At 45.4% G+C, this 12,784-nt stretch overlaps 1 protein-coding gene across 4 annotated transcripts in view; it reads left to right on the forward strand.

Annotated features, from left to right (window-relative positions):
* The first annotated feature begins 4,061 nt into the window (after positions 1-4,061).
* The window catches only part of LMO4 (LIM domain only 4), a 19,258-nt gene continuing 10,535 nt past the window's right edge, over positions 4,062-12,784 (forward strand). The window contains exons 1-2 of one of the 4 annotated variants that reach the window (XM_004378711.2): positions 4,062-4,914; positions 7,654-7,892. In XM_004378711.2, the coding sequence (XP_004378768.1) occupies positions 7,657-7,892 (236 nt within the window). In that variant the 5' untranslated portion in view covers positions 4,062-4,914; positions 7,654-7,656. Of the gene's footprint in view, positions 4,915-5,259; positions 7,466-7,653; positions 7,893-12,784 lie in introns of those variants that run through there. The other 3 variants (XM_023733355.1, XM_023733357.1, XM_004378712.2) reach the window with 3 other exon arrangements.

Raw genomic sequence — 12,784 nt, forward strand, 5'->3', positions numbered from 1 at the left:
CCACTATAATAAAGGTGGCCTTTGTATGTCAGACAAAATGCGTGTCACAGATGTTTTCTTCTTTCCCAAGAACATCTTTTTCACCTTTCCCATCATCTCAAGGTATTTCAAATGTCCTAACCAAATAGAATCATTAAAAGAAAAATCTACATCTTAAATTTTATTTCCAATCACAATTGTATCAATGCTCTTTTGTTTTCCTCAGTGATCTTTCGCTTAGTTTATTGCAGTAAAATCAACTTCTTCATTATGCTTTCATATTACCCTATAAAAGAGGGGTTAGGATAGAACTTCCTAAATATTGATTAACATACATTTGGTGGGGCATTCACCAAATATAGTCATTTGGATTTTTAAAAGAAAAAAAACCAGAAGAATAGGGCAACTATCTACCCCTCTATCACATGAAACATTTAGTGAGATATTTATAAGGGATTTTGAGAAATAACAACAAAAGGCAGTCAATAAATTTAAAATATTATTATCAATATTTAAAGCTAGGAGATGGTTCTTTGAAATACATTCTTTTAGAGATGCTGAGTTCGATACAAATGCCTACTTTTAAGTGCCATCGTGGTGTCCCCAATTCTACTCACTTACTCCCACCACCATCCACCAGCCAACAGCAACAGCAAAAACTACAACACAAAGAGCTGACACAGACCTAACAGCCAGGCCTCCTCCTTGGGTTTTCTCATTAGCATCTTTTGGTAACTACTGTTCCCTCTTCTTGTCTCCATGCCTTTTACATTTTAGAACTGTTGCCCTAGACTCAAGCTTTTTGGATTCACCTTGGCTGAACTTTTTAGTTCAAAAGATCTCTGTGGTGGCAGCAATAAAGGTGTACAGATTTTTTTTTAATTTCCTGAAAAGACTTCCTTCAAAAAGTTTTGCATTGATTTTTAAAGGACAAAATATTACTTCTTGAGAAAGAGCTGGGGGCACTTTGTCTTAGAAGTTGCTATATCAGCATCAAATAATTTGGTCCTCCTCCTGGAATTGAAGGCAACATGGGACTGTGTGGAACCTCTGGCTGTCCATAGAAGGTTCTTAGAGAAGGAGAGGTGGAAAATGGAAAAGTGATTATGACTGAAGGATTTAAATGAGAAGAAGGGAAAGTTTGGACAAATATTTTGGGGGCAAGTAGGAGGATGAGTGCTTTTTCTAGGATCAATATGATTCCTAAATTTATTAGGGTTCAAGAAAGAAACTATTGGAATTTCTTTCTTTCCCAAACCAGTGCACTCTCATTTCTCATAGGGAATAGGATGAATGATGGATGTATGACATCAGCAGAGGTTTCTTGAGATGCTGGGTATAACAGCATTATTATTTTGATTCAGGAAATTTTTCTTTTTACCAAGATTATTACTTTGAGCACTGTTTTATATTCCTTTGAAGATTACCTGAACACAAAACTTTCTTACTCATAATGAACTTTTTGGGTTTATAGCAGTTTTTGTGTCTTTAGTAGCATCAGTGGAAAGGAAAGACTGACATTTCTACCTCACTAAAGCAAAGCAGGCACTTTCAGATCAGAAATCTTGCTACCCAGATTAGGGAGAAAAAAAAAAAACCTATTGCGGTGGAGTCTATTGTGATTTCATAGCGACCCTATAGCAGGGAGTAGAACTGCGCTGTAGTGTTTTAATCACCGTAATCTTTACAGAAGCAGACTGCCGCATCTTTCGCCTGTGGAGCAGCCGACCTTTCGGTTACCAGCCGAGCGCTTTAACCACTGTGGCACCAGGACTGCTAAACGCAAAGATTGCAGAAATAAAGACTACCCAGAGGTGGCGCTGTGGTTAAAGTACACCTGAATTTTGATTACAGTCAATGTATTTACTTCCTACCCCTCAGAAGAGAGACTACAGTTAACCATTATCACTTTTGTATTTCTATTACCACAACATCAGCAAATAAAACTCTCTGGTAATACATTCCCACCCACTCCCACTATCTCAACATATGTAAAGACATCACTTCACACACAATCAGAGACAAAATACTAAAAAAAACACCACCCCAAAATGTAGGCCCCTTCTAACTTAGAGATCTGTATTTAAAGTTTTATCCAACATTCTTTCCTTCCTTCCACAAAAACTACCTGGATCCTATGGATAATTACTCACTGATACCTGAACATGTGTCTAGTTAAATTTCTAACATTTCATTTTAAAATTAAATATAAAATTTCACTTTAGTGTATGTACTTCAGGAAATACCTAAAGCACCACTATTCATTACAGAGCTATGTATTCTATTTAAGAAAACAATTTTAAAAAGGAAAAAATAAATAAAGACCACTTGGTTCAATTCCTTCATTTTGTAGATAAGAAAATTAAGGTCCAGAGAAGGAAATTTACTTGCATATTACAAATCATAACTTAATTGTAACCCACCAAGATCTTGTGTCATCTCATTTTGATTATTATAAATTATTAACAAATTGAAAACTGAACCAGGGAATTAAAATTTGCATATTATTTGTTTATGGGGTTCCTTTCCTCATTTGGTTTAATTGAGCTTTCCTGACTAACCTTCAAAGAACATTACATCTTTTTAAGTTGGTATTTTTTAATCACACCCATCTGAAGCTGTGTTTTGTACAAGACATTTTAATTGCTATCATTGTTCTAATGATTTTTTTAAAAAATGTTTTTCATACATACACAAGGTGAATTGATCATAAAATGCAATTTTAAATTCCAATCAATAAAATTAAATCCTCTAATTTTAAGGTGCTAGGAATATAGAATAAAGAAATGAGTATTCTAATTGGTATTTAAAATGTCCTGTTTGATGTTGTAGGCAACAATTGTTCCTTCTTGTGCGGCCTTAATTTTGATGCTTTGAAAGACAGAAATCCTCCAAAGAGACATTAAGCCATAGATGTTTAACATCTGCATTATCTAGCCAGATACTCGTGCAGGTTCCTTTCCTTAATCTAGCAGTACTATGTGTAATACAATATGAAAACTTGTCCCACAAGGCTGGTTTTACTTAATGATACTTAGCAGAAGGGTTTTGCACTTTCATAATAATTTCCACCAGAAAAATCTCTCTGGAACTTACTAATAATAATCAGAGCTAGTATTAGCCTCAGATTGGAGATTTATTAAACCTATTTGGCAGCGTAGATAAAGTTGAATGGGTAGGTATTCAAGCATCCAGGCTGAGCTTCCGCCCTGGAAAGAGACTCTCAGGCTAGCACCCTAAAAGCATTCCTAAAATTTAATTTATACTAGGAGTAACATTTCTTACTCTCTAGAGTCTGTGAGATTGCGAATCTTGCAATTACCTTCATTGCTTTGGGGAGCTTATAAGAAATTGGGCCTCTCATCCTTCAGGGCGGGGTGGATGGTGGGGCAATGGCTTTCTCTCTGAAGTTTTCTTCAACTTTGAAAATAAGGGGTGTGATCTGTTTATCATCAGCAACCGACAAATATCTCTGAAATATCTACTAGGCATTTAGTTTATACCCGGGTTAATGGGGAGGAGAGTGGATTAAGTGAACAGGATTTTGTTAGTTATTGCTCCCCTTACTAAGTTTCTACCCTGTTAACAAAACTTCCACTAAGGTTCATAAATCTCCAAAACTAAAACCACCACTTCTGCATGTGTGTGGTGTGGTGTGGTGTGGGGCGGGGCGGGTGTGTGTGTGAGAAAGACAAAGAGAGACCCACTGCCGTAAGATTTCAGGGAGACTTTTCTTCCCAAACAGGCAAGGACCCATTCTTGAGAAAGATGTCAAGTAAGTTTCCTAAGTATCTCGTCCCGAGAGCAAGGGAAGGGCAATTCCCGAAGGGCTAGCGGTGGGGTATAGGGTTCCCCCGCGCGCTGCGAGGGCAGGTGCAAGTGCCCAGCGCCTCCGCTCCCCACAGGGTCCGCGAAGAGCGGCTCTGGCGTGGTCCCAGAAGCAGGGCACCTCAGTCACTGCTCCCCGCCTGATTTCGGCCCTCGCTGTCTCCCTCCACAGCCGGTTCCTCCGCCTCGCTCTTTCCCCCGCCCCCTAGCGTCTCGTTTCAGTCATCTCTTTGTCCTTCCCCCGATTGGCAGGTTTTATTATTCCGCCTGAACAATCCGGCCGCCCAGTGGCTGAGGGTCGCTGACGTCGGCAGCAGAGCTGGGGAGTAGTTGGGATTTTGCTCTGTCAGTAACACATGTGTAAGAGCCGCGGAGGGAGCGAGCGAGCCGGCTAAAGGCCAGCGCCGCCGCCGCTTCCGAGCCGGGCAACAGCAGCCCCGGCAGAGCCCGGGCAGCGGCGCAGGCTGCAACGCGCCGGGCCCTGGCCGGCCGCAGCTCTCCAACTCTTGGGCGTGCCAGCCTCACGGCCTCCGCTCCCTCTGCTGGGTCTGTTGTTTCGCGGCTGCTCCCTCGGAGGTGCAGGAAGCTCGGGAGAGTCGCCGCCGCCGCCGCCAGACCCGAGCGAGCGCGCGAGCGAGCGCGCGGGAGGGAGGAAGGCGGTGGAGGAGGAGGAGGAGCGGGAGGAGCGCGGGCGGGGGCGGGGGCCGTCGGGCGGGGGAATATACAAAGTGAAGCCACATTGCCAAACTTGCAGCAGCGATTGCAGCAGTTGCTACCGCTGCGCCGCGCCTGAAGCCGCGCCGCGCGGGCCGAGGGCTCCTGCAGCTGCTCGCGCGGAGGCGGAGAAGGACGAGGACTGAGACTGACACTTCTGCTCCTGGCCGGCTGCCACTTAAAACGCGGGGCCCCCAACCCAGCCTCAGAGCTACGCGTTTGAAAAAAAAAAAAAAGCCCTTAGCCCCCTCCTCCCCTTTCCTGCTTCTGCGAGAACTCCCTCCCTCCCTCCAGCTCCGCCAGCCAAGGCGCCCGTACCTTGGAAGCCGAGCGGCTTCGCTCACATTTCGCCGCCGCCGCCTCTCGCAATATTGCAATATAGGGGAAAAGCAGGTAAGGGGGCAGCTGGGGAGCCGTGGGTAGGGAGGTTGGTGGGGGGAGGAAGGGGGCTGCTCTGGACTCGGGCTGTTTTCTTTGGCTTCCTTCCCTTGACCGTCCCAAATTGCAAGTAAACAATACGTCGGCTTAGATAATGCGCGAGTCTGAAACTACCGAGGCCGGCCTGCGAGCTAGCAGGGAGGGCAGCCCGGGGCCGCTAGCTTTGTAGCGGTTCCAGCTTACAAAAGGGTTCTTCTTGGAGACGAGGCTGCTGGGGTGCTTAGAGAGGGTTGGAGGTATTTCCAGTTCCTAAGGGGCTGATCAGGGGTGCTTAGATGAGGGTTTAAATATGAGAAGTAGTGGGTTGGGGGGTATAGTCATGACCCCCCCCCCCAGTAAACACGGTTTTTGAAACAGTGTCAGAAAGGATCCAAGTGAGAAGGATTCGGTATTGCTGATTCTTTTTAAAACATTCCTCTTGGCTTATGTCTTTTGTTCCAATCCAGGAGAAATCCGGTGAATCACCTAATTAAAATCAAGACATGAATTAAGCATCCATTTTTGTACTACAAATTGCCAGCGCTACGTTTGTCCCTCCCTTGGTCTCCATTAAAAAACACCAGAGACGTTGTTAAAGGGGGGCAGATTTTGCCTCTAGCTGCCAGTTCTGCTTTCTATTTCACTGACTATCCCAGGACCTAAATTGCTTGGCTATGTAATTACTAGAGTATAAGTCTATTTAACTTAAAAGCTTTCTTTTTTTTTTTCCAACTCTAAATGAAACTTGATGAGGGCCCGTCCTTAGTTATCAGGGGAGTCAGTTTCTGGTCAGTCCTCTTGATTCATCTCTTTTAGATTTAATCAGCATTAAGGTATTGCTTGTCCTTAAGAGCTTTAGCTAATGGGGTTACTGGATGCTTTTCTCAGCGTAATGTTTCCTTTTCAAAAAAAAATATATATATTTACCTCTCACCAAAGATGGGGGCGGGGAACAGCTTGGAATCTCCTCCTTCCCCTCCCCTTTTAAAAAGGAATTCGGAGCGATTAAAACGTTGGGGGAAACAGTTTAAAGACCTAGGGCAGGAAATGCAGATTCATTTGGGTTAGGGCTGAAATTGTAACAAAAAGCAATTCCTCGAGTAAATGCATCAGATAAATCAATTTACATAAAGGTATGATGCATTCGGATAAATGCAATGCTAATGGGTTTTAGAGTGGTCCAGTTTCCAAAGTCTCAGGGTTTTGTTACAGCTTAATTGGTGCAGTTCTTATTCTGGTTTATTGTGCGGTCACTGGACACACGTTCCGGGACTCTTTCGGAGGAAATGTGTTTAAAATCGGCCTATTTAAGGAACCCGAGTGCTTGTTTAGTTCCCTTCCCCTCTTTTTTTTTTTATTTGCAGCATCGAAGTTGGGTCGGGGACAGGCAAAGTTCGCCCTCTCCCTTCTGAAGTATCAGCTGAATGTCTTGAGCAGATAGCTGGGAGCCTCGGGGGGAGCCCACACTCTCGGTTTACAGAGGACAAAGACAAAACAGGCTGCTTAATTGGCAGTAAATAACTTGATCTTTTTATAGAATAAATGACTGGAGGAACACTAGGACTTTATTGGACTCAGGATTGGAGGCAACAAATTAATCGGTTTAGGCTAAGCTTTATAAATTGATTCTTATATTATACCCCAGTTGCTTCTCTTGTGGCATTCATTAGAAAGAGTGGGGAATTTTTAAAAGCAGTTTTTGGTGACAGCAGGTCTAGCTTGAATTTAACTTTGTGCGTCCCTTAATAGTGCCTTTTCGCATATTATCTGTACCCCCCTCCCCTTTTTGGAGGAACAAAGCTTTAGCATTTAAATTGCTGATCAAGGGCAGATTAGGGAGACCAAAGTGAAGAGTGTTTGTATAGGAAGTTAACAGGCATCCTAAAGTTCAATGATCTATTATTCTTGCCTGTGTCCTGAAAACCCAGAGAAAACACTCATTGATCTTCAAAATGAAATGAGATTTGGAACAATAATGGGAGATGGCGGTCACCACAATGGCATGTGAAAGGTGCTGTTTAAAATACGAAAAACCAGTTTCGCAACTTTACACACCGCACTCCCCCGCCCGCCCCTCGCCTCTCCTCCCACCACTATGCTCTCCTTCGCCACTCAGCCGGTCCCTCCCTCCTTTCCTTTCAGAAAACCGAACTCATTTCCAACTTGTGAACTGCAGCTGCACTTCCCAGGGCAGAGCTCGGGAGGGAACGTGGCTCCGGCGGGGCCCGGAGTGGCCGCCGCCTCCCCACTCTCCTCGCCTGGCTCTCGGGGCTCAGCTAGAACTGGGGAGGGGCTGGGCGCGGCCGTGGGTGGGTTTGACCCTCATTTGCTGGGGCCGGGCGGCGGGGTAGAGGAGGAGGGGGCAGTGGGCGGAGGCGGGTGCTGGGAGGAGGCGCCGTGAGGGGTGGAGCGCGCAGCCGGAGCCTCGCTTTCGGAGTTTTGACAGTACCAAAGCTGAAATTGTCAGCGGCGGCGAGCGCTGGAAAGTTGAGAGGAGCTCGTGGCCCCAGAACAAAGCTTGAGAAAAGTAAACAGGCGGCTGCTGCCGGCGAGCCTCCCTCCTTCACGCTCCCCCTCACTATCCTTCCCGCCCTAGTCCTTCTTCCTTCAGCAGCTCTTGGGAGGAATGGGCTCGCTCGGTCTCCTGGATATTACTAACTTTTACATTGCTCCTATTTTGTTTTTCTTTCCCTGTTCCCTTCCCGCCCTCTGCAGACCATGGTGAATCCGGGCAGCAGCTCGCAGCCGCCCCCGGTGACGGCCGGCTCCCTCTCCTGGAAGCGGTGCGCAGGCTGCGGGGGCAAGATTGCAGACCGCTTTCTGCTCTATGCCATGGACAGCTACTGGCACAGCCGCTGCCTCAAGTGCTCCTGCTGCCAGGCACAGCTGGGCGACATCGGCACGTCCTGTTACACCAAGAGCGGCATGATCCTTTGCAGAAATGACTACATTAGGTAAGACTTTGCTGCCTTTACCCTGGAAGGTCAAGCGAAGCAATGACATAGACCATAGGTTCCCGGAGGTTTTAAGGAAAGGAGCGGGCACCCATGATAATAAATTGCAGCCTTAGCTCCCCAAATTTTCTGATTGGTGGAATTTACGGGGTTCAAGAAGCATGTATTAGTTTCCAGTTTTTAGTGGTAAATGCTGTACTACGTAAAAACTGTGCGCATTTGGTGGAACTGGGCCACTAGGTGTGTGAAGGTGTGCGAAGATTGTGCACTGTCTGGACCAAAATTTTAAGTGGTCAGCCCCAAGTTAAAAAAGGACCCCTAGTTAAAAATGAACATTTCAAGTGGGAGTTTAAACTGCTTTGTTAAAGCAAGGTAGGCACTCACAGAGAAACTTGGAGACGAAAAGTAGACTTAAAAATAAAAGTGTAGTGTGAAATGATTTGCCTATGGTGATGGCTAATTATGATATTTACATAAGCATCTTTAAACTTTTTTGAGTGAAAAGCTGTGACTCATTCATTGTGCTCTCTGTGAAAAATGCCGATTACCCATCAGTTTAAAGATTTGTAATTCTTATAGAAAAAGAAAAATTAAAAAACAGCGGTAATGTTTCTTCTCATACTGTTAACCTGGAAGCTTGGAATGCTCAGTGTTAGTGTGTGGTTTGCAGTGGAGAATTTGTAGTTTCTTCAACTTAGTAATGTTCAGGTTTTTGGTTTTTTTGTTGTTTGTATCACTGCCCTTGTTCTCCAAAAGAGGTTTAGAAAAAGAGGCTATAGAATCATACTAATCTTGCGTTTTAAAGCAATGTGTAGGAACATTCGTATGTCTGTGTAAGCAGCCTTTTCCAACAAGTTTTAGTGCAATTAATGGAAAGAATTCAGGAGGTCAGGTGCCTATAGGATCTTTTCAGGTGAACTCAAGCTACTTAAACTCATTAATCTGAAAGGAGGCATTTGAAGGATTACACATTTAATTTGAGTAAATGGTTTGATAGACTGATGCACATGAATGCTTCTAGGAGGTGTTCTGTTTCAACATCCAGTAATTAAAAAAAAAACCACACGCACACCGTTGATACTAGAGAACTGCACACTTTTAAGAAGAACTGTGTTCTATTTAAGATTCTGCCTGAAGGCTTTTCCTTTATAGTGATTAGTAGAAAAATTTTGTCCTTTCTGCAGTGCCGGTCAGCCAATGGACTACATATTTTGTTCAAAGTTTAGCTCCATTGTGGTTCTACTCTGCGCCTGATAACTGCAAAAGATCCCAGTGCAGCTCAGAGCTGAGTATGAGTGTGTTTACCCCAGTGATATCATTAGTGTGAAATGATGGAGTAAAATGACATTTGGTTATTCTGATAATGCAACCTATGTCCACTCCTCTGGCATTGTCAGTCAGCCAAGTAGAAGAAATACAGGAGAAGAGAGGGCTCTTATTTTTAAATTAAGATGGCAACATTAATTTCACTAATGTTCTTTTAGAAGTAAATGGGGGAAACATAAGCAGGGGCATGGGTGTACTGCTTTTGGCCCTCCTTCTGAGCAATGCCATGAGCTTTGACAGTATTTTAATTAAATAGAGCAAAATGTGGTAAGACAGGAGGGTGGTTTGCAGTGAAAAAACTGACAGTGTTGCTCAGATTCCATGAATGGTACAGATTCATTTCTTCTCCAAGGGCCTTCAAAAAACCTTCACTTCTGATTACCACTAATTAAAAGGAAGTTGGGGCTACTCGCATTCCGTAGGGACAGGTTTAGGTTGGAGGCTTCCTGGGAATCGCCTGCGTTCCCTTCTCTATTCTTGGGACAAATATAAATGTTCTTTTTATGTATTCTCATCGCTTAACGGAGCAATGGATTAATGGTCGACATGGGCCCAGGCCTGAGCCTTAACTAGTCGGACCGTATCTTCACTCCTTTTTTTTTTTTTTTTGCCTCTCAATCTCGGAACCGGGGCCCGGCTTTCGAACTAGTTCTACACTGAGAACCTTAGACAGATCAGGTCCGGGAGAGAGGAGTTCTAGCTCAGTGGCAAATTTATTGGCTCACACTCGGCTCAGGGCTCACCATCCAGTTGAGGGCCCCCCGCCCAATTTAGAGATCTCTGAAGTATTCAGTATTTCCTCCGTTTGCCCATCCAGATGCCAGAGAGTGGAAAGGTGAGGCGATGTGGGCCTTCTTTTTCCTCCCAGCTGTCCCTCCCCAGTCTCCCCCAAGTCCACTTGTTGGAGGAGCTTTCAGTTCCCCAAGAGCGGCCACTGAAGAGTGGAGTAATCCGCTTGCCGGCTGCCAGGTGAAGGGGACCCCTGGCCCGGCTGGGACCACAGAGCGATTTATTAAGGGGCTTTTAAACTGTTTGAGTTTGAGGTTGTGTTTTGTTTTGTTTTTATAAACAACCAAGATCTGACTAAAAAGCTGCTGGGGAGCTGGGAGAGGCCGGCTGGGGGTAGGGGGCTTTTCCCCAGCCCCCCCTCCCTCTGTGGCCAAGCGTCTATAGGGCAGAGCTAGGGTTCTGCCTCCTCTCCCTCCAAGATTTCAGATAAAGCGGCTGCCTTGCTGCAGCGAATCCGCACAATTAAAAGCTTTAATTAGTGGCTCCTCCATTTTCTTAGTTCTGATGGGCTTTATCTAATGAGATCTGGTCTCTGGCTTAGATCTGCTCCGAATGACGTGTCCGCAATGAATGAGAGCTGCGTCGCAAACAAAACATTTAATTAACAAAATTGGCCTCTAAGAGAGGGAGGGAAAGGGCTCGGGTGGGGGGAATGGAGAGGAGGGGGCGGGTGTATCTTAAAGGGGCCAACCCCCCTGACAAAAAGTCGGAGAACCTGGAAACTGCCATCCCCTCCCCCCAACCCGCAACCGCCCAGCTCATCCCAAGCGCCATCCAGTAGCTTCGGCAGCTCCGTTTCTCTTTCCTCCTTCCTCCACCCCCACCTCGGGTCTGAAGACTGGGGCGGAAAGTGCAGCTGAGGAGGAAGTTCGGAGACCGACGGGTGGGGCTCCAGGCCCGGGGAGGGCGAGGAAACGTGCCGGAAGCCCAGACGACCCTTCGTGAGCTCTTCGCTCCCCAGGCCGGGCCGGGCTGGGGCCCGAGCCGCCCGAGGCTGCAGCCAAGGCGCCCGCTGGCCGTCCGTCCTTGGGCCCCGCGTGGGGACGAGCGCAGGGCGGGAGTCTGGCGAGCGAGTTGCGTTTTCTTCCCTGCGCTCCTCGGGCGGTTCACGTGGCGCCCGCAGCCGCAGTGAGCACGGCGCAGCCGGAGGTGGGGGCCTGGGGTGAGGGGCAGTGGTGGTTGGTGGTGGAGGGTGTGTCTGGGGAGAGGGTAGTGTTAGGAATGGAGACGCCGCCAGGCAGCAAGTTCATTTCCCTGATAATCAACAGCAAGCTGCTATATTCAGAGAATGCTGTTGCTTTAATTGAACAGGCTAGGTAATTAAATGGCACTTTTCCAATAGGACGCGCTAGGTAAATCTAATAGTTGGTTATTTAATATCACTTTGAAGTCTGCCCACTCAAGCACAATGACAGCACAGGAGCATGTGAACTATTAGCTAGGAAAAAAAAAAAAAAAACCCAGGATCTCAAAAATTAATTAAATCGCATGCAATTTAGGGGGAACGTTTATCTTGATTTGTCATAACAGAATTAATTCAAGGCCTCCAATTCACTTGGGGGCAGATCTGTTACTCTGAATTAACCAAGCGTAATTTGGCTGATTTTTCCCCCCCTCCCCTGTCTAATGCATCGGTTGCTGTTATGCACAGGCCCCCTCTTAAGTATCAATAGCTTCTGGTGCTTTTAAGGTGCTTGGTCTCTAGTTATTCCGAAGTACCTTTAATGGACTTGGCTCCAGGCATAATTTCTGGGTTGCATTTCTTTGTTACATTTAATATAGCTGGTGCAGAATTTAGATTAAATATAGGAACCTGCTGGAAAACCAATTGCTTCTGGATCGGTAGCTGTGGATGTGCATTTTTCTCCTCAGATAGGTTGCTGATATTTATTTGCAGGTACAAACGTATGCTTTTCAGCCACACTCTTAGAAACACTCCTCTCGTTGCCTGAAAGCAGTTTAGAACACACAGCCAGGTAGCGCTTCATATTGCATGTATTTTGTTGCGGTAATAATGCAGTTGAAAATAAACCCACTTCTTGGTCACTGAAGTTACTTAAAGATGCTAAGCGTTGATACTAAACTAAAAGTACGACTTGTTCTCCATCTCTTAATGTCAGTAAGTAGAGTTGGAGCTGAGGTAGCCAACAGGACTAATGCTACGTGGTGTTCTTCGAATAAAAGCAAAGCACCTTTAAAGTGTAGAGGTTTGGTGGGATTTCTTCCCTCCTTTTCCCTTTTCACCATATAAGGAACCTCTTGATGTTTGTGATTGATTGCATTGCCCAAATGCTGAAATATTAACGACCTTCTTGGACTGAGGACCCAAAGAAAGGAAACTGAAACCGATTCTGTCATCACAATTAAAGACTCCCCTGGCTTTAATTAGCCTGACCTGGGGTATATCTCCCCGTTGCTTGAGTTAAAGAGAAAAGAGCCCATTATAGTCCAGTCTGAGACCGATAGCTACTTAATTGAGCACCTAAAGCCTCGAGCCTTTTAAATCAAACATTGTCCTGGACAGTCCCCCTGGTTAGATAATTAACTCCCCAGCTCACAGAAGAGTTGTAAAAAAACAACTTTTCAGAAAAAGGGTGGAATTCTAATGGTAGTCTTCGTTTCTGGTAAAAGAGGATTAAAATGTGTGCAGACGTGTAAGTTCTGCTCTGAGGCAGCCTGAAAGCTGTAGACATGGAAGGATCTTAAACTCCATTAATATGTTGTTCAGTAGCACATCAGCCCTGGGTGGATCTTGGTCATTTTCAAACTTTGTAATT

Source organism: Trichechus manatus, unplaced genomic scaffold (genome assembly GCF_000243295.1).
Source record: "Trichechus manatus latirostris isolate Lorelei unplaced genomic scaffold, TriManLat1.0 scaffold00058, whole genome shotgun sequence".
In the NCBI taxonomy this organism is placed as follows: Eukaryota; Metazoa; Chordata; class Mammalia; order Sirenia; family Trichechidae; genus Trichechus; species Trichechus manatus.